We start from the raw sequence: 19,089 nt of genomic DNA, 5'->3' as shown, positions 1-19,089 counted from the left end.
ATTTCTAGACTGAGTAACCTCATCTCCTAATTAAGATGTTTACAGTATCCTAATTAAAATCCCCTAGTAATAACAAACTGTAAACTTTGCAGTATTGTGGGAGAAAGGGTAAAGAGGTAAGTTCAATTATATAGCAATGACAGGATCTTAAATGTGTAATTAAAATCTCAACTCAATGACATTCCAACCCCAATTACGAATTTGCTATCTGCAGTTGTTACTTCATTCTAACTTAGCAATTCCTGCCCAGTACTGATACACATACACTGATAATTCCAAATGAGAGGAATCCAAGTTTAAAGACTGTATGCTAGCAAGGTACAAATGGCTCATGCCTGTAATCCTAGCTATTCAGGAGGCTGAGATCTGAGGATTGAAGTTCAAAGCTAGCCCAGGCAAGAAAGTCCATAAGACTCTCATCTCTAATTAACCACCAGAAAACCAGATGTGGCAATGTGGCTCCAAGTGTAGCTTTGAGCAAAAATGCCCAGGCCCTGAGTTCAATATTCTTCACTCACTAAACCTGAAAGATCTACTATGATCCAAATCTCTACAATGTACCAAGAAGAAAAACAGCCCCAATCTTTCTGTTAAGAATTCCACAGTGTACATTAACATTACTTTCAAATCTTAGCTGTTTTATTTAAGTAAGTAGTAGTATATATGTCATCTTTTTAAATGTTTCTTTTGGGAACAGCTTCCAGAAAATGGCATCTTGGGACCTTTTGTTGTTTGTCCCAAAAACTGTCTTTTGAGAATCTGATGAAGTTTCTTTCAAAAAGAGAGGTGATATACCTGGAGCAAGTCAAAATAATCTGAAAAATAGATGTGTCCCAGTGGAAAGCCTTGAGTCTTTTCAAGTTCCTCAAATATGCCACTATATGCTACTATGCTCTAGGTGAAGGGGAAGGGATATCCAACTAACAATTGTGTGTTCCTCTCACCAAATAAATCCTAGAATCACTGGTTACCATGCATCATTTCTTGTAGATAAACAGTATTCATATGGTAGGCAGCCATCCAACCTGGATGTCTCTGGGCATTCCAATAGTATGACTGAGATGCAGCAGCATAATATTCTTGCCATGCCCTGTAGTAAGCTCTCCAGTACTCCTCATAATCCTGGTAGGTATCAGAAAAACTCGGATGTGTTTCCCTATGACAGTCATACCAACCATCTTCCTGGGGCTCTGTCTGTAACCGATACGAAGAACGCCTGGGTAAGTTTCTCCGGCTTTGCTTAGATCTCTGGTTAGAGCCTTCTTTATGCCTTGCCTTTATCTGGATTTCAGGTAACTCTTCTGGAGTAGGAATGTCATTTCCATTCAAAGGTTGATCCAAAGAGGTTTGGCCATCCACAGGAGTAGATTCAGAGTCTTTTAACTGAGTATCAGAAGAGCCTTCTAAGTAGGATTTGTTTCCTTTGCTCTGAGATGATGTCCTGGAGCTGTAGGAATCACTGTCACTCTCCGAGTCACCAGACTGGCTACTACTTGCCAACATCTGTACTCTATCTTCAGAAACTCTATTTCTCACAAAACCATTTTGAGGGTTCACAGTCTGATCCCCAGGACCCGTGTAGTGCCTGATAATTTCCACAGGTTTCTCCAACCCTTCTTTAATATAGTGTTCATAATCTTCTACCAGTTCGGCAAAAGTCAAAGTACATGGCTGTTGGATCTTAAAGGATGATAAACAAGGAATTTTGGGAAGTGACCCAGGCAAAGCTTCTTTGTCCTGATGCTGATTACTGGTGGAGTTTTCAACAGGAGTCTGAACAGAATTCTTCATTTGTTCTTCCAATTGAATGCCATGCCCTGGTTCTTTTGGTGACACTGCCTTTTCTATGATTCTACACTCTGAGTGGCTTTTCACAGGAAGTTTTTGTTTGGTACTTTTTGATTTGACTGATAGTGTGGATACAGAAGTATGTCTAGAGGAAGTGATGTGCTTACCATGAGTTTTCGGAGTTTGAAAGATCCTCTCTACTTTCTGAGTTTGCTTTTTGGGTGGTTGGTTTGGTACATTTGCTAAACCACATGTATGCATAGCAGCTTTTACCTCCACATCCCAATCCAAACATTCTTCCATCAGACCAGGAGGAATGGGATCTATGTAAGAGGAACAAAAAGGATTAAAATTCTCACCATCACATATTCACCCATTACATATTGCTAGCAGTATCTTCCTTCCCTTCCTCAAGAAAGCTTCCTGTAAGAGTGATGGACAAGTCCATGTAGGAACTCTCCATCTTTTCTGTCCTCCTCTCCAACCCCTCTCCTTTATTTGCCACTTTATTTGACAACAAAACAAGGTATTCAAAAGTCCACTGTGCTCCCCCACCAAAGCTATCAACTTGGAAATATTACAACAGCAACTCTGTATCCTAGTAAATCTGCCACTTTGTATTCTCTCTTTTTATTGTAATTAAAAAGGGGTTACAGTTATATTCACAAAATAGTAGGTGCATTACTTCACACACAATGATACTCATGTTTTTGTTCACTTTCCTCCCCCACCCCTCCCCTCATCTTTTCCCCCCTTCCCTTTCCTATTTCAAATAAACAAATAAACGTATATACAATATACCAGCTAACAAGGTCAGCTGATTTAACAATATGAGAATAACCAAGGGGTAACAAAAGAGATGAGAAATAACATAGTACATTAAGAACAACAATCACACACTATAAAGCTCTTATTTCCATATTCTGGAGGTCCTTTCTTTTAGCCTCATCCTATATGGCCTTATGTATTGAGGTTTTGAGCTATTGTAATCCTTGTATTCTTACCAAAAAACAAAACAAAAAACAATGCCCAGTGGAGAAAAAAACCTCTACAAGTGAAGGGGGGGGGAGGAAATCTGGTAATTCAACCTCTCAAAAGTCCAAATGTTTTTCATCTTAGGAAGACAAGATACACTGAGTACCAGCTTTATAAAGCTCTTGCCTGTTGCTGCTGATTTTGTTCCATGAGTATTTAACCACTGAAACGTGATTCCTACTCAGATGAGTCTAATACGTGTCTACACCTCTCACACAGGTCAACTCTCTTCCTAGTGCTACCCCAGAATTCACCTAACAAGATGCTGGAACACAAGCTCTCAGTCCTTTACAGATGTAACACCATCACTATCATTCTCTCGTGATTTCAGGGCTTTGTTAACATTACATAAAGATCCAAATACAGCATTTTCCAGCATCCAAGAGCAACTCTTATTTTTATCAGTAAATGCTATATACTGAAATCCGATATGATTCTTAACTCTCTTCTACCAATGTTCAACTTATTCTTCCTCATAGTAGATCACCAACTGACATATGTAGAAAGAAATGATATAGAACTGATACAGAACCTAAACATCATCTACTCTGAAGCATCATGAAAATCAGGATATTAAGTTTATAGAATTTTTTTAATTGCAAAAGATCATAAAATAATCAAGCCAGAACTGCCTAGAATCCACTACACTCCCAAATATGTGTTTAGTAATACTTGTAAATTGTTTGTAAAACAAGAAAAATCAAAATTTGATAATTCAGGTTATTCAATAATTACATAAACCATAACCTACAAAGTCAAGAACCTACTATATATATATAATACACACATTTCTCAATTTACACATATATATATATATATGATTCTGAGTTTATATATTTATCACATACAACGCACATCAATTCCAGAGTTTTTAGGATTCTGTTTTGTTTTGAAGAGATTAAGTTTCAAATATGTACTCTTTCCAACAAGGAACATTAACCAAGTGCCAGTGGCTCACATCTATAATCCTAGCTAATCAGAAGGCTGAGATCTGAGGATCACGGTTCAAAGCCAGCCCAGGCACAAAAGTCCATGAGACTCTTATCTCCAATTAACCATTAGAAAACCAGAAGTGGTGCTGTGGCTCACGAGGTAGGGTGGTAGTCTTGAGCTGAAGAGCTCAGCGACAGCACCCAAACCCAGAGTTCAAACCCTACAACCAATTTAAAAAAAAAAAAAAAAAAAAGAGAGGAAGAACTTTAAAAACACCATTACAAATAAGCCATTAAAATCAAAAGAAAAACACTTCAAATTTTGAAAGCTGTATTCAAATTAAAAATGCTTTCTGGGGTCAGGAGTTTGGCCTAGTGGTCGAGTGCCAAACTCCTGGCCCCTGAAAGCATGCATGAAGCCCTGGGTTCAATTCCTCAGTACCACATACACAGAAAAAGCCAGAAATGGCTCCGTGGCTCAAGTGGCAGAGCACTAGCCTTGAGGAAAAGTGTCCAAGGATAGTGCCCAGGCCCTGAGTTCAAGCCCCAGGATTGGCAAAAAAAAAAAAAAAAAAGTATAGGACCAGGAGTCTGGAGTGTGCAGCCTAATGGTAGTAGAGTGCTTGCCTAACACAAGGCCCAGGTTTCCTCGGTACCATAGAAAAAAAAAGAAACAAAGAAAAGAAACAAAGAACAATCCAGAAGTGGTGCTATGGTTCAGGTAGTAGACCTCTAGCCTTGAGAAAGCCCAAGTCCAGGCCCTAGATTCAAGCCCTAGGACTAGCAAAAAAAAAAAAAAAAATCCTTTCCCATGGTGACAAAGATATGGCAAGAATTACCTTCATAGCAACTTAGAAGAGGAAAAATATCATCCCTTTTATCAAAGAAAGAAAATAAAATTGCAAGATCATTCATTTTTTAAGTGCAGCTAATATATAGTAGAATATTTTCTGTTTTTCACATGCCAGTAGACTGTGATCCTGACCTGCAACTTACCAGCTCTAACACCTTTAATAACCTATTTATGCCTAAATGGCATAGATAACAATGGTACATATCTCAAAGGACTGTCACAAAAACTTAATCAGTTTTTACACACACACACACACACACACAAGGACTAACATAAGCACTATAAACTCACTGTTATTTTTATTTTGCCCATCACTCTAATTGTTATGTAGTAAAAACTTACCTGGTAAAGGGAGAAGGTTGATATTACATTTCTGGGCAATTTTCATCATCATATTTTCTTCCTCTCCCCTGCAACAGTAGGTCACTGTCAGTCCCAATGTGCCTAACACAGAGGAAGTATCAAACAGTAAATCATTTTCACATAAGTTACATTCCAAATCCACCCACATAGATCCTTCCCTAAAGAAGGGAAAAGAATTTTTTGTATTACCAAAACGACCAGCTCTACCAATCCTATGCATGTATGTCTCCCAGTCCAACGGTACATCCAGATTGACAACCAGATTCACTTTCTCAGCATCAATGCCACGGGAAGTCTTAAAAAGAAAAAGATAAAACTTATTGCATGGCTACCAATGCTCACTAGATACTTTTCGTATAACCAAAGCAATCAAGAACAGGAGAATATTTAGGAAGAGGCACAAAGAAAAGGCATTATTAATAACTGATTTAAAAAACAAAAGTTAATACATCAACATTTTTAAGATTTTCCCCAGTAAATGAAATCTATACATCTGATAATAGTACATGGATCAAGACAGTCCCCCATATTGAACAGGAAAATTACCAAATCTGTAGAAATGAGGACTCTGCAATGAAACTGCTTCAGCTTTGCCATGGCATCAAGACGCTGATTCTGATTCATGTTGCCTAAAAAGACCCAAGAAAACCATAAAAACAACTAGCTAATGCATATTTATCAGGTCCACAAAAAGCAGGAATCATAAGTACCAGTCTTAACACTTTAAATACACCACACAGTTAATTCTGTCCTGTACAAATCTGGGGTAAGATCTAGGGAAGTGAGAATTTTTAAAACACAATTTAGGCAATTAGAAGTACATTTTTTTTTTGCCAGTCCTGGGCCTTGAACTCAGGGCCTGAGCACTGTCCTTGAGCTTTGTCAAGGCTATTGCTCTACCACTTGAGCCACAGCATCGCTTCTGGCTTTTTTTTCCCCTATGTATATGGTACCAAGGAATCGAACCTGGGTCTTCGTGCATGCTAGGCAAGCACTCTACCACTACGCCAAACTCCCAGCCCACAAGTATAAAATTTTTAAATGGTAACCAGATTATGCCTGCAGATTACAACATATCAAATATAGCAAACAATCCCTGTTTATAAACTTGGTGCTGAATGTGATACAATCAAAATATTTGCCCATTAGAGAAGAGTCTCTCCAATATCTCATATTAAACAAGCTCAAATTAAAAGTTAAAAACAAGATGCGACAGAAAATGAAACTAAAAAGGATCTCACTAATCAAGTCTTGCATACCCATTAGGCTAGCAGTAATAAACTTTGTGACAAGAAGTGGGTCACTTTTCTTCTACATGAACATAAATCAGTCAAAATTCAAAGGCTAGCAACATAATTCAGTGGTAGAGCATTTGGTTAGCATGCTCAAGGCACTGAGTTTTAGCCCCAGCAACCACAAAAAGAACCAATAAACTTAGCATTTCTAAGCTTGATTTTGTTTGGGGATCTTTTCTGTGTGTGTGTGACACTACTGGGACTTGAACTCTGGGCCTGGGCAATGCTATCCCTTAGCCTCTTAGCTCAAGGCTAATGTTCTACCACATGAGCCACAACTCCATTTCTAACTTTTTTCCTGGTTAACCAGTAATAAAAACCTCAGGGACTTTTCCTACATGGGGTGACTTCAGAGATCTTCAAATCTCAGCCTCCTGTATAGTTAGGGGGCAGTGCCTTGTTAATTTTGGTTTTTCAGTCCTGGACTTGAACTCAGGACCTGAGCACTGTCTTCAGGCTTTCTCAATGCTAGTGTTCTACCACTTGAGTCACAGCACCACTTCTGGCTTTTTTTTCCTATGTAGGAGGAATCAAACCTGGGTCTTCGCTCATGCTAGGCAAGCACTCTACCACTAGGCCAAACTCCCCACCCTTGGTTTTGGTTTTTGAATCTAAGTTTTGTTATATAGTTCAGATGAGTTCAAATCAAGGATCCTCCTGTCTCAGCCTACAGACTGCTGAGAACACAGTGTTTATGTTGCTACACCCAGCTTATTTCTCAGCATTTTAACAGAGTATGTCAAGAAACAAAGTAGCTCCCTGTCAGGAGTATTGCCTAGTGGTAGAGTGCTTGCTTAGCGTGCATGAAGACCGGATTCCATTCCTCGGTACCACATACATAGAAAAGTCAGAACTGGTGCTGTGGCTCAAGTGGTAGAGCACCAACCTCGAAGAAAGCCCAAGGTCAGTGCTCAGGCCCTGTGTTCAATCCCCAGGACTGGCAAAAAAAAAAAAAAAAAAGGAAAGAAAAGAAATAAAGTATCTCAAGACAAAATTTGTTTTATAGAACTCTTTGTAGATAAAGCTCAAAAATATTGTAATAAAAAATTAAGGCTCTTCAGTAACTAATTATTCTTTACCAAAAAAACAAAAGAATTTAAAAGAAGAGAATACAGGCATACTAAATTCCAATGAAACTTTAGCTCAAAATTTTCTTTTCTCTGAAAACTCAATGCATTCTCACATTCACAAGATAATGTATGACCTTTCTTCCTCTGACCCAAAAGGCCTTAAATCAGTATAATAAACAAATATTAAAGTAATGAACTTGCCTGATATGCATTCAGCAGGAAAGCCTTTAGAAGAAAGAATATCAGCCAAATGTTGAGCTCTAAAAGAAAATAAGGTTTACCATTTACTAGTATTATCTTATTTTATAAGATCCCCAAATGACTTTATCAAATTTTATTACCTGCTGTGCAAATTAGAAAAGACTAAAGCTTGATTAAATGGAATTCTGCTGAACAGTTCCTGTAAGTGAAGAGCCTTTTCTTCAAAAATTTTATGGGCTAAAGGGTATGAACTGACAACTTTGTAATACTGCTTCAGACCTACAAACAAATAGGCATAAGTTAAAACAGACATGTGTTATACTCTAACAGCAACTAAAAAAAACAACAGCCAATAAGGCAAGTAAAAATTCCAGAATGCCATGAACAAATAGTGTAAATACCCTAAACCTCTACCTACCTATGAGACTTGGATTATTGGAATTCAATCTTACAAAAGTAGGATCTCTCATATATCTTGTCAAAGCATTAGCCAAAAACTCAGGATAAGTAGCTGATACCGCCAACATCTGTTTACTGGCAGGTAAGGAAGAAAAAATCCAACTGCAAAACAGAAAAAAAGTATGTGCCATGGAAATAATTCACTAACTGGAAAAGTGAAACATATTTGCTTTTGAATAATTTTATAGTCACATTATTTTTCTTACTTTATTTGCTCCTGGAAGCTGCCTTCTTCTAAAAGCTTATCGGCTTCATCAAGAATAAAGAGACGTATACTGCCTGGATTCAAATAGTCAAGTTCTATGAGCTGTTTAATTCTGCCTAAATTCCAGGAAAAGGAAAAAAAAAAAAAAACACTAAAATATTTATGACAATTCTGTACAAATCTTAAATAACGTTTTACTATTTTATTCTTATCCTTCACAGGCTACATTGTTGAATTTTCTGAGTGAATTCTCATGTATGTGTATACTAAACCACAAATTATGAAACTTTAAAATTCTTATTTTTTCATTCAGTTTTCAGTATGGAAAATAAATACCATTCCCATCAAAAGACTTGAGTGTTAAGAAATTGAATGCTAGATTATGATTCAAAAAAATCTTAGAAGAGTTTCCTAAAAGTTGTACATTTGTACTTTTCTCAGAGCCTTTCCATGGGTTTTCTTATATATCCTCAGATAAAGCTTCATAAATTATGTTGGTAATCCAGTTATGTATGTCACTGTTCTATTGTTCTTTCGGCCACACTGAGAATTAAAGTTAGGGCTAGACAAGTGATCTACCACTGGTGTCAAATCCCATCCCTTTTCCATCCCTATCTTGTTTCACTATTTGGTTTTCAAACAGTTTTTCATGCTTTAGCTCAGGCTAGCCTCACACTTCAATCCTCTTATCTTCCCTCCGCCTCTCGAGCAGCTAAAATCATAGGCTCGTGCCACCACCTCTGGCTAATGTTCATTTTTACTCAAAATAATTATAAAAAATTACTCCTTCCTTATTGTCATATTGAAAGTGTTGTTAGCCAGGCATCTGTGCTTCATGCCCATAATCCTATCTGTTCAGAAGGCTGTAATCCAGAGACTGTGGCTCAAAGCCAGTCTAAACAAAAAGGTCCAAGACATTTCATCTCCAAAATAACTAGTAAAAAGCCATACTGAAAGAGTGACTCAAGTGGTAGAGTGCCAGCCCAACAAGCAAGCCAAGCAAGTACAATCTCTTGAGTCCAAATCCCCAATACATACAAAAATATGGTATTCTTTTTTTTTTTTTTTTTTGCCTGTTTTGGGCTTGAGCTCAAGGAATTGAACCAGGGTCTTTGTGCATGCTAGGCAAGCATTCTACCACTCAGCCAAACTCCTGGCCCAGTATTCTGTTTCTTAAGAATGTTACATTTACCAATATGTACTGATATCTTACCAGGAGAGCCAACAGCAATATGACACTTTTTAAGTCTAGCTTTGTCTTGTGATAATGGAGTCCCTCCAATAAAGACATGACACTCTAAGCCTTCCATTTTTATTCCAATGGATGTGATAACAGAATGTATCTGTACGGCAATTTCTCTTGTAGGAGCCAAGATCAAAATCTATATAAATAGAAAACACAGTTAAAAAGTCAAAGGAATAGCAGATTCACACAGATATAAATGGCACAATTAATTTGAGATATATGATTTTTCATTTAAACAATCATTTAAAATGCCAAGCTTTGTCTGTCAATTGTGGGACTTATACTCAGGGCCTGAGCACTGTTCCTGAGTCTTTTTGCTCAAGGATAGCATTCTACCACTTTAAGCCACAGTGCCACTTCTAATTCTCTGCTGGTTAATTGGAGATAAGAGTCTCACAGAGTTTTCTGTTTGGGCTACCTGGCTAAAATGTCAAGGATTTTTTTGTTGTTGTTGTTTTTGTTTTTATTATCAGGGTAATGTATGGAGGATTACAGTTACATTCATAAAATAGTGAGTACATTACTTCTTGAACATTGTTACCCCTTTTCTTGTTATTCTCCCATTTTCCCTCCCCACCTCCTCCCTTAAATGCCAAGTCTTTATTGCCAGATTGATTGTTGTTGATTGTGTGGGGCAACATACAAGCTGCTAGGGGTCATCAGTTAATAACACTAAGTCCTTATTTTCTGGGCACTTCCATTCTTAGACTTATAAACAATAAACATCTATGAAGAATAAAACGTATGAAGAAAATCCAGTAGGCAATGAAGTAACAAGAGGAATCATTTTAAATGGAATAATCAAGAAAGCACCTAAATGTATAGTGTAGCTACCTGTGTGATATACCTGGGGAAATGTTTTAGGAAGAGGAAACAGAAAAAAATGCAGAGGCCTTAAGACAGCAAAAGCCTACTTGACTAGATTTTATAAGGAAAGGAAAGAAGACTGAGGACTAACTTTTATACAGGCTAGATTATGAAAGGCCTTGAAGACAAAACTAGAAGACAAAAACTACAGGTTCTCAAACATTAGAATATACTGCTTAAAAAAAAAAAAAGCTAAGATTTGAGGATCAAGGTTTGAAGCTAGCCCTGGCAAGAAAGTCAGTGAGACTTTGTGTGTGGGGGGGGGGGGTATGGGGCTTGATCTCAGCCTGGACGCTGTTCCTGAGCTCTTCAGCACAAGGCTACTGCTCTACCCCTGGGTCTGGGTGTTGTCCCTGAGCTCTACGGCTCAAGGTTACTGCCCTACCCTTGAGTCAAGCCCCAATTCCCATTTTCTAGAGATTAATTAGAGATAAGAGTCTCAGATTCTTTTATGGCTGGGCTGGCTTTGCACCTTGATCCTCAGATCTCAGCCTCCAGAGTAACAAGGATTACAGGTGTAAGCTACAGCATGCCCTGTGCCCCTGTGCAGCCGTCATTGAGACTCTTATCTCCAATTAACCACCAGAAAATTAGAAGGGCACAGAGGCTCAAAATGGTAGAGTACTAGCCTTGAGTGCAAAAGCTGAATGACAGCACCCAGGCCCTGAGTTCAAGTTCCATGACCAACAACAAAAAAAGACTGATAAAGTATCTCTGGGGTAACTGAGATTTTGTTTTCTGGTACTTTCATTTCTCTGAATTTTCCAAATTTTCAAACATGGTTACATAAAATACACATACACAAAGAAAAATGGGCACAACTGATAATACAAAAGACCTAAAAACATGAATTTATTTATGGAACTATTTTAGGGCATTCGACCTACTGCCAAAATTACCATAAGCGCAAAAAATATATCCTAATCTAAGAAGTGCCTATGAGATTTGAAAGAAAGATTTCTTACAAGCAATGTCACTTGAGAATTGTTAAATATAAAGACTGAAAAGACTTTCTAGACATGGATATCCAAGATTAAAAACCACTGTTCAAGATACCACAAAAGATATACATGACTGATGCTGAGGGTTACAGTTTGAAGCCAGCTCAGGCAAAAAATAAATAAATAAATAAATAAAGTCCGATATGAGACTCTTATCTCCAATTAACCACTAAAAAACCAGAAGTGGCACTGTGGCTCAAGTGGTAGAATGCTAGTCTTGAGTACAAAGAGGTTCAGTAACAGTATCCAGGCCCTGAGTTTAAGCCCCATAATGGACCAAAAAAAAAAAAAAAAAAAAAGAAAAGAAAGAAATATATAGTCTGACATAGGTACTAAACTCCAGAGTTTAAACTATGAGGATCTATCTAATTTATCCTTGGAGTTCCACTGTTTTTTTGTTTTGTTTTTGTGGGTCATGAGGCTTGAACTCGGCCTGGGTGCCATCCCTGAGCTCTTCAGCTCAAGGCTACCACCCTACCCCTGGGCCTGGGCATTGTCCCTGAGTTCTCCAACTTAAGGGTACTGCCCTACCCTTCAGCCAAGCCCCACTTCCCATTTATTAGAGGTTAGTTAGAGAGAAGAGTCTTGGTCCTTTAGTGCCTGGGCTGGCTTTGAACCTTGATCCCCACAGGTCTCAGCCTCCAGAGTAGCTAGAATTAGAGGCATGAGCCACCTTGCCCAGTTCATTACAATGATTTACCCCGCATAGAGTTCCACTGTTTATTACAATGATTTATGTAGTATGTTTCAACAAGTCTTTGTTGAAGAACTAATCCCCAAACTTAAATCTCCTACTAATTTAGGCAAGGCAATCTTAAAAATAATCTAAAATAGGCAAGCACAGTGGCTCACACCTGTAATCCTAGCTACTCAGAAGGCTGAGATCTGATGGTCCCGATTAAAAGCCAGCCCAGGCACTAAAGAACTTGAGACTCATCTCTAATTAACCACAAGAAAAAGGGAAGTGGAGTTGTGGTTCAAGGGATAGGGTGGTAGCCTTGAGCTGAATAGCTCAGGGACAGCACCCAGGCCCAGAGTTCAAGCCCAATGAGCCACTAAAAAAAAAAAAAAAAAAAAAAATCTAAACAGGGGCCAGGAGTTTGGCCTAGTGGTAGAATGCTTGCCTAGCACACATGAAGACCCAGATTGATTCTTAGTACCACATACATAGAAAAAGGCAGAAGTGTTGCTGTGGCTCAAGTGGTAGAGTACTAGTTTTGAGAAAACTCAAGGACAGTGCTCAGGCCCTGAGTTTAATCCCCAGGGCTGGCCAAAACAAAAATCTAGAACAACCTAGAAAATGAGAAGACAATATGAGGCATTTGCAGACCTTTAAGAAGTGACCTGCCATTAGTTTATATTCCATATCAAAGCACATTATTATAAATCAAGACACAGTCTGACTGAAATCTAGACAGTGCATAAAAGAATCCTTAAAAATGGATAGTGATGGGCAGGGAGTTTGGCCTAGTGGTAGAGTGCTTGCCTAGCATGCACAAAGACCCAGGTTCGATTCCTCAGTACCACATATATAGAAAAAAGCCAGAAGTGGTGCTGAGGCTCAAGTGATAGAGCTTCTTGAGAAAGTCCAAGGACAGTGCTCAGACCCTGAGCTCAAACCCAGGACTGGCAAAAAAAAAAAAGGATAGTGATGACAGAAAGGATGAAGTTGAATATTGTCAAAATGGATTATTTGCAACTTTGAAAATGGAACAATGAAGCCTTTGGTGGGAAGGACAAGGGGGAGTACCAGGGGCATTGAGGCTGGAATACAGTGTAGAATGTGTGGAAGTGGAACAATGAAATCAAATCCCCAAACGATGAAATCCCCCTCACTTAGTTTCATTACTAATTAGATTGCTAATAATCCTTCCCCATTATATAACTAATGTAAACTAAATGCTTTTTAAAAAAGTAATAGTTTTTACAAACTGATACATATGGTCCATGCATATCTAAGATGCAGTATTAGAAAATTCCAAACTTAAAATAATGGGAGTCCTTGGGTGACTTTCCATACTACCAGTCAATACGCTAATGTCTACTTTTATCATTTTTTTTTACTAGTGCTTTTTTCTTACAATTTTGCTCCATTCTGCAAATTCACTTCATCTGAAGAGCTACTGGTATTTCATCTCACCAGTGACAAAGTCCACATAACACACTGTCCCCAAGGGTCCTCTGAGCACTCACTCACCTGAGTACTGTAGTTTTCAAGAATAAGAGAGTCCAAAGCAATGGTGGAGAATACACAGGTTTTCCCAGTGCCTGACTTAGCTTGAACAATTAAATCTGCAGTAGAAAGACACATCACCGGCCATTACTTGAAGGGTAGCTAACCAATCAACCACCAGGGTCTCCAGAGATCGTGTCGATGGTGCCTTCACTGCTAACTCTCAAACACGCGAGAGGCTAACCCTGAGAAGGGTGCCGGGCCCCTGGATCTCGGTCGCGGATCTCCAACTTCTCAGAGCCGGGAAGGGTCAGACGGATCTTCACAGTCCCCGCGCCCAGCCCGCAACCCTGGAGCACGCTGGGGCCCTCGACAGCCCGCCCGGCGGCCAGCCCTCATCCGTCCCCTTCTCCGCGCCCTCCCGGCCCCTCCGGGGACCCCGGCCTCACCGAGCCCGCAGCGCCCCAGCGGGATGGCCTTGAGCTGCACCGGCGACGGCCTCTCGAAGCCCGCCGCCCGCAGCCCCTCCAGCACCGGCCGCGACAGCAGCAGCGACTCGAAGTCCGCCGGCTCTGCCAGCAGCACGTCCCCCGTGCGGGTCCGCGGCCCGCCGATGTCGTGAGCGGTCCTCAGGCTCCGCGCAGACCCGAGGGTGGGTTCCGGGGACACGGCTACACGCTCCGTGGCCATCGCGGTCTCTACGGTCGCTAAGGCCGCGGGAGCTTCAAACGCCGCCGCCATGGTAGCCGCGCCGCCAGATCTCGCGATACTTGGGGGGGGGTTGAGGCGGGCCTGCTGGGAGCGAGAAGAGGAAAAACTTTATTGGCAGTCTTCCCGCGGAGACACGGACACGCCGGGAGCCGAGGGAAGGGGCGGAAGTCGGAGGCTGGGACTCTGGAGCACCCCGACACAACAGCGCGATCTGAAAGAGACGGGAGGAGGAAAATACCGGTGGACCGCCGCCCGCGGCCTGCAGAGGGCGCCGCGTGCGCGCGGTGGGCGCCGCCCGCCTCCCCGACCTCCCGGGCGGGTAAAGCCTCTGCGCTCCCCGCGCCGCGCCGCCGGGCTCCACCGTCGCGCGCGCTCTGTGACGCGGCCTCTCGTCGCTCGCCTGACGCCCGGCTCCGCGGCGGCCTGGCCTCATAACCCCCCACCCCCCGCTCCCTCCGTCCTCCTCCTCCCGTGGCCCCCGGGCAGGCCGGAGCGCTAACCCAGGCAGACCCAGAGCTGCACCGCAGCCCCCACGGCCGCCGACTCCTCCACACTAACTGCACGTGCCTTCGGATGCTCCTCTCCCGCCCTCCATCCCCGACGTGGACCATCTCAGCCAAAGACGGCTTTCCGGAAATCCCTGACCTTTCTACCACTCTCTAGCCCCCTGTTGTTGTCTTTTTTTTAATTATTATTATTATTATTATTATTATTATTATTATTATTATTATTATTTACTTTCTGGGGTTGGTGGGGCTTGAACGCGGGGCCTGGGCGCTGTTCCTGAACACTTTTGCTCAAGGCTAAGGCTCTATGGCTTTGAACCACTTCCGGCTTTCTGACGGTTAATTTTAGGAGATTACAGTCTCATACGCTTTGCTCCCTGGGCTGGCTTTGAACCGTGATTCTAGATCTCAGCCTACTGAGCAGCTAGGATTTCAGGTGTGAGCCACCAGCTCCCTTGCTGTGTATTTACTGATTTACTTAGAAACAAGGTCTTGCTGTATAGCCCAGGCCGGCCTCCCAAGTGCTGGGATTCCAGATGTACAAACCACACCATGCCTCTTTATTTTTCTTCAAGAGACGTATAACTACCTGAAATTACATAATTATATGTGTTTATTGTCTGTCTCTTCTGCTCACTGAGGACAGGGACTTACTGCAGTCTTGGTCTCTGTTGTTCTGTGTGGGTGGGAGGGGAGACAGAGTCTGATACAATAAATGATCAGTATTTGTTGAACGAGCTCCTATAAAGGAAGTCTTGATGACCATTCCAAATTTAAAGATACTTTGCATCCAACTCCAAATTTGTCCTTAGAATTTAACTCTGACATTTTGCTTCCCACCCCGACACATACTAATGTTCTGCATTCCAGCCAGTGGAGGAGGGGCTTTGGCATGGTAATCCCATTGGAAGGAGAAACTCTAAGGACAGATGTTGTTTGCTTGGAAATGTACAAGACATTGAAAAAATGTTCACTCTTCTTAACTAAAAAGGAGAGGCTAATGGGAGGTGAGCAACACCAAAGTTCCTGGCTTGCTCTTAGTATTTAATCTTTCATCTACCTAAGTCCACAAATGGCAATTATCTATCCTTCCCTTTCTAACAATGTATTGGGCAAGTAATGCTTCATCAATTCCATTTCCCTCTCCATACCATCTGCTCTACTTTCGGTCGTGTGGTGAACCTACTGAGAAGTCCTGAGAGTCTCCCTGTGGAGAATTTCTTCTTTGCTCTGACCATGCACCCCAGAGGTGTTTGAATGACTTCTTCCCCTCCCCTTTTAGTTATAGGAACTGGGGATTGAACCTGAAGCCTTGTACCTGCAAAGCACATGCCCTACCACTGAGCCATATCCCCAGCCAGAGATTTTTGTGGAGACACTGAGGCTTGAATTCAGGGCATCATGCTTTCCTGCTCAAGGCTGGCACTCTACCACTTGAGCCATATCTCCACTTCTGGCTTTCTTCTGATTAATTGGAGGTCAGAGTTTCTCAGATTTGTCTCTTTGGGCTGACTGTGAACCACAATCCTCAGATCTCAGCTACTTTACTAGCTAGACTTTAGAAGCATGGGCCACCAGTGCTCTGCTGAGAGTGACTTTTCTAAAATGGATACCTTAGCTTGCTAGGGTCAAGCTCTGGATTCTGCCCCCTTTTGATGCCTTTTTTTATTCCCCACCCAGTCTTCCACTTCATGCTGCATGACCCGATCCTCTAGTCTACCATCAGCTTATTTAGTACACCTAATAAACACTGCCAAAGCATCAGTGAACCTCCACACACCCAGCAGTGACTCCTGTACACCCATCCCAATCATTGTCAGAGTCTAGCCCTCATCCCAAGAGAGCACTTTTCAAAAATAAGGAAAAGAACTGCTACAGTTTTAGCTGTTCTCTTAGAGCATTTGTTCCTCGGGATGTTTTACAGATACAAATATAGCAGTAGTAATAAATTGCATTACCCAAGCTAAAACCACAGGTCAATAGAAAATTGTTTACTCAGAAGTTAAAAATTGTAACATTATTGACCATAAGTTTTAATGCTGTAAAAATGAAACACAAAAACAAAAAGTCCTAACTAGGTAAAATATGATAGATGTATGTGTAGCAATTGACAGTATTACATCTCCCTCTAGGCTTTCTTTAGCCTCTTCTCCATCATAAAAGCATATCAACCTCCAGCCAGACCAAAATGGAACTTGATCTTTACAACCTGAAACACCTCAGTGCTTTTGTTTACCTGTCTACCTGGACAGAAGAGGGAAAGATTTCTGTGAACTGAAAAACTAGATTTGTATTTAAAATATATGCTGGAATTCACAATAGCCCTGTCATTTTTCGGTGGAGACTTGTAAGCCCAGAGGAAAGGGAGCAATGTAAATGAAGGTCTGGTGTCAGGTGTCACACCCTGGAAGTGTGAGAAAAGGTAGGTAGTGCTATTTGCATTCAATCTGAAAACATATTCATTTTTTCCCTAAAATAGAGATCCTAAAATAGAATAAAATAAAGAGAGGTCCTCACTTCAAGAAAAAAAGAAGCATAAGGACAGGTGGTCTTCTTCAGTGTAGTGCTGTTAATGTCCTGGAGGAAAAGCTAATACAGGTATTGAGAGCCAAGAAAGGCTTAGGTATCCGGATTAGGTCTGATTGTAAATAAGACCTCAAGACAGAAGCTTACTTCTCCGGGATAGAAGCTAGGTTTGCACTTTGGAGATATATGGAGGTAGGGCTAACAACTCAAAAGTTTCCAGGCACCCAACCTTCTGTCTTGCAACTCAAATGGTTGCTTGAACTCCAGCCATCATGAATTTATTTCAGCCAGCAGGAAGGAGGACAAGTAAAAGTAGAAAGTAAAAAAGTAATTATACCAGCAACCTTTAAAAAAAAAATGTTCTCACAGCCCAGTGCTAGTAGCTCATATCTATAATCTTAACAACTCAGGAGACTAAGATCTGAGACTACAGTTCCAATCCAACCTAGGAAGAAAAAAATGCATAAGACTCATCTCTAGTTAACCAGAAAAAAAGCCAGAAATGGAGGTGTTGCTCAAGAGGTAAAATGCCAGCTTTGAGAGAAAATGCCAGATAAGCCTGCGGAGGAGGCTCACGCCTGTAATCCTAGCTACTCAGGAGGATGAGATCTGAAGATCAAGTTTCAAAGCCAGCCCAGGCACAAAAGGACCTGAGACTCTTATCTCCAAATAACCTCTAGAAAAGGAGAAGTGGGACTTGGCTCTAGGGCAGGGCGATAGACTTGATCTGAAGAGCTCAGGGACAGCGCCCAGACCGAATTCAAGCCCCATGACCCACAAAAAAGAAAAAGAAAAAAAGAAAATGCCAGACAAGTTCAAGTCCTAGTAACAACACACACACACACACACACACACACACACACACACACACACACACACACACAATGTTCCCAACCCAGCACTGGTGGCTCATACCTGTAACCATAGCTACTCAAGAGGCTGAAATCTGAGTATCTCAATTCAAAGCCAGCCTGAGCAATAGCAAAATCCATAATACTCTTCAAAAAAAAAAAAAAGGGAAAAAAGAAAATTGGAAGTAGAGTTCTGGCTCAAGTGGTAATGCACTAGCCTTGAGTAAAAGAAGCTCAGGGATATCACTTAGGCCCTGAATTCAATATGGGCACAAAGGGAAAGAAAATACTTTCCCCAAAGCTGCCATATTTCAATGATCAGAATTTAACCATACCAGGGGCCTAGAGTTTGGCCTAGTGGCAGAGTGCCTGCTTAGCATGCACAAAGACCTGGGTTTCATTCCTCAGTATCACATACATAGAAAAGGCCAGAGTGATGCTGTGGCTCGAGTAGCAGAGCTCTAGCCTTGAAAAAGCCCAAGGACAGTGCTCAGGCCCTGAGTTTAAGCCCCCAGGACTGGCAGGAGAAGGAGAAGAATTTCACCATCATACATTCATTCCTAGTTGCAAGAAATCTGTATATTATTTTAGCAATCATATACCCAGCTAAGCACTGGTTGATAAGGAAATCTATTACTGTAAAAGAAGGGGGAAAGAACATTAAAGACAACAAAAGTCTACCCAAGTTCCCAGAGTACTAAGAGCTAAGAGAAGATTCAAAGAGCTAAGAGAAGATTCAAAGAATAAATAGAAGTCATTGACCTTAACATAGGAAAGGAGAAGAGTGTGGAGAGCAGGAGTCCATTGTACCTTCTAAAAGAGCTTAGGGTACAAATGAGGAACGAGCTTTGAGGAGGCAAGAGAGATGAGTTGAAGGCTAGACTCAAGATTGTTTTATTCTAAGAGCCTCTGTCAGATGCTAAAGGAGTTACTGCCCTCAGGTAATTCCACAAAGCAAGAATAAAGAATCTACTCAGAGTTGCTAAGCTCATAAAGTGGGCTGGACT

The 19,089-nt window shown here is 41.1% G+C and overlaps 1 protein-coding gene across 1 annotated transcript; it reads right to left on the bottom strand.

The window, feature by feature from the left end:
• Positions 1 to 606: 606 nt before the first annotated feature.
• Ddx20 (DEAD-box helicase 20) lies at positions 607 to 14,381 on the bottom strand. The gene is made up of 11 exons (XM_090334428.1): positions 13,938 to 14,381; positions 13,513 to 13,607; positions 9,415 to 9,583; positions 8,203 to 8,317; positions 7,956 to 8,098; positions 7,678 to 7,816; positions 7,538 to 7,596; positions 5,518 to 5,600; positions 5,161 to 5,266; positions 4,951 to 5,052; positions 607 to 2,111 (listed from the first exon to the last, which is right to left on the bottom strand). The coding sequence occupies exons 1-11, from the start codon at positions 14,227 to 14,229 to the stop codon at positions 961 to 963; spliced, it is 2,454 nt and encodes an 817-aa protein (XP_090190554.1). The 5' UTR covers positions 14,230 to 14,381; the 3' UTR covers positions 607 to 960.
• Between the last annotated feature and the right edge of the window lie 4,708 nt (positions 14,382 to 19,089).

This window comes from Megascapheus bottae, chromosome 6, assembly GCF_031878675.1.
Source record: "Megascapheus bottae isolate mThoBot1 chromosome 6, mThoBot2.hap1, whole genome shotgun sequence".
NCBI classification, from domain to species: Eukaryota; Metazoa; Chordata; class Mammalia; order Rodentia; family Geomyidae; genus Megascapheus; species Megascapheus bottae.
The sequence above is the reverse complement of the archived record's forward strand: the minus strand, read 5'-3'. Positions and strand labels throughout refer to the sequence as shown.

Coding starts and splice junctions, on each gene's coding strand:
- Ddx20 (XM_090334428.1), bottom strand. CDS start 14,229: ATGGCGGCGGCGTTTGAAGCTCCCGCGGCCTTAGCGACCGTAGAGACC. Junction 8,318..9,414: donor TATTGCTGTTGGCTCTCCTG/GTAAGATATCAG, acceptor CCTGGAATTTAG/GCAGAATTAAACAGCTCATA. Junction 7,597..7,677: donor TTTTCTAATTTGCACAGCAG/GTAATAAAATTT, acceptor ATTTTCTTTTAG/AGCTCAACATTTGGCTGATA.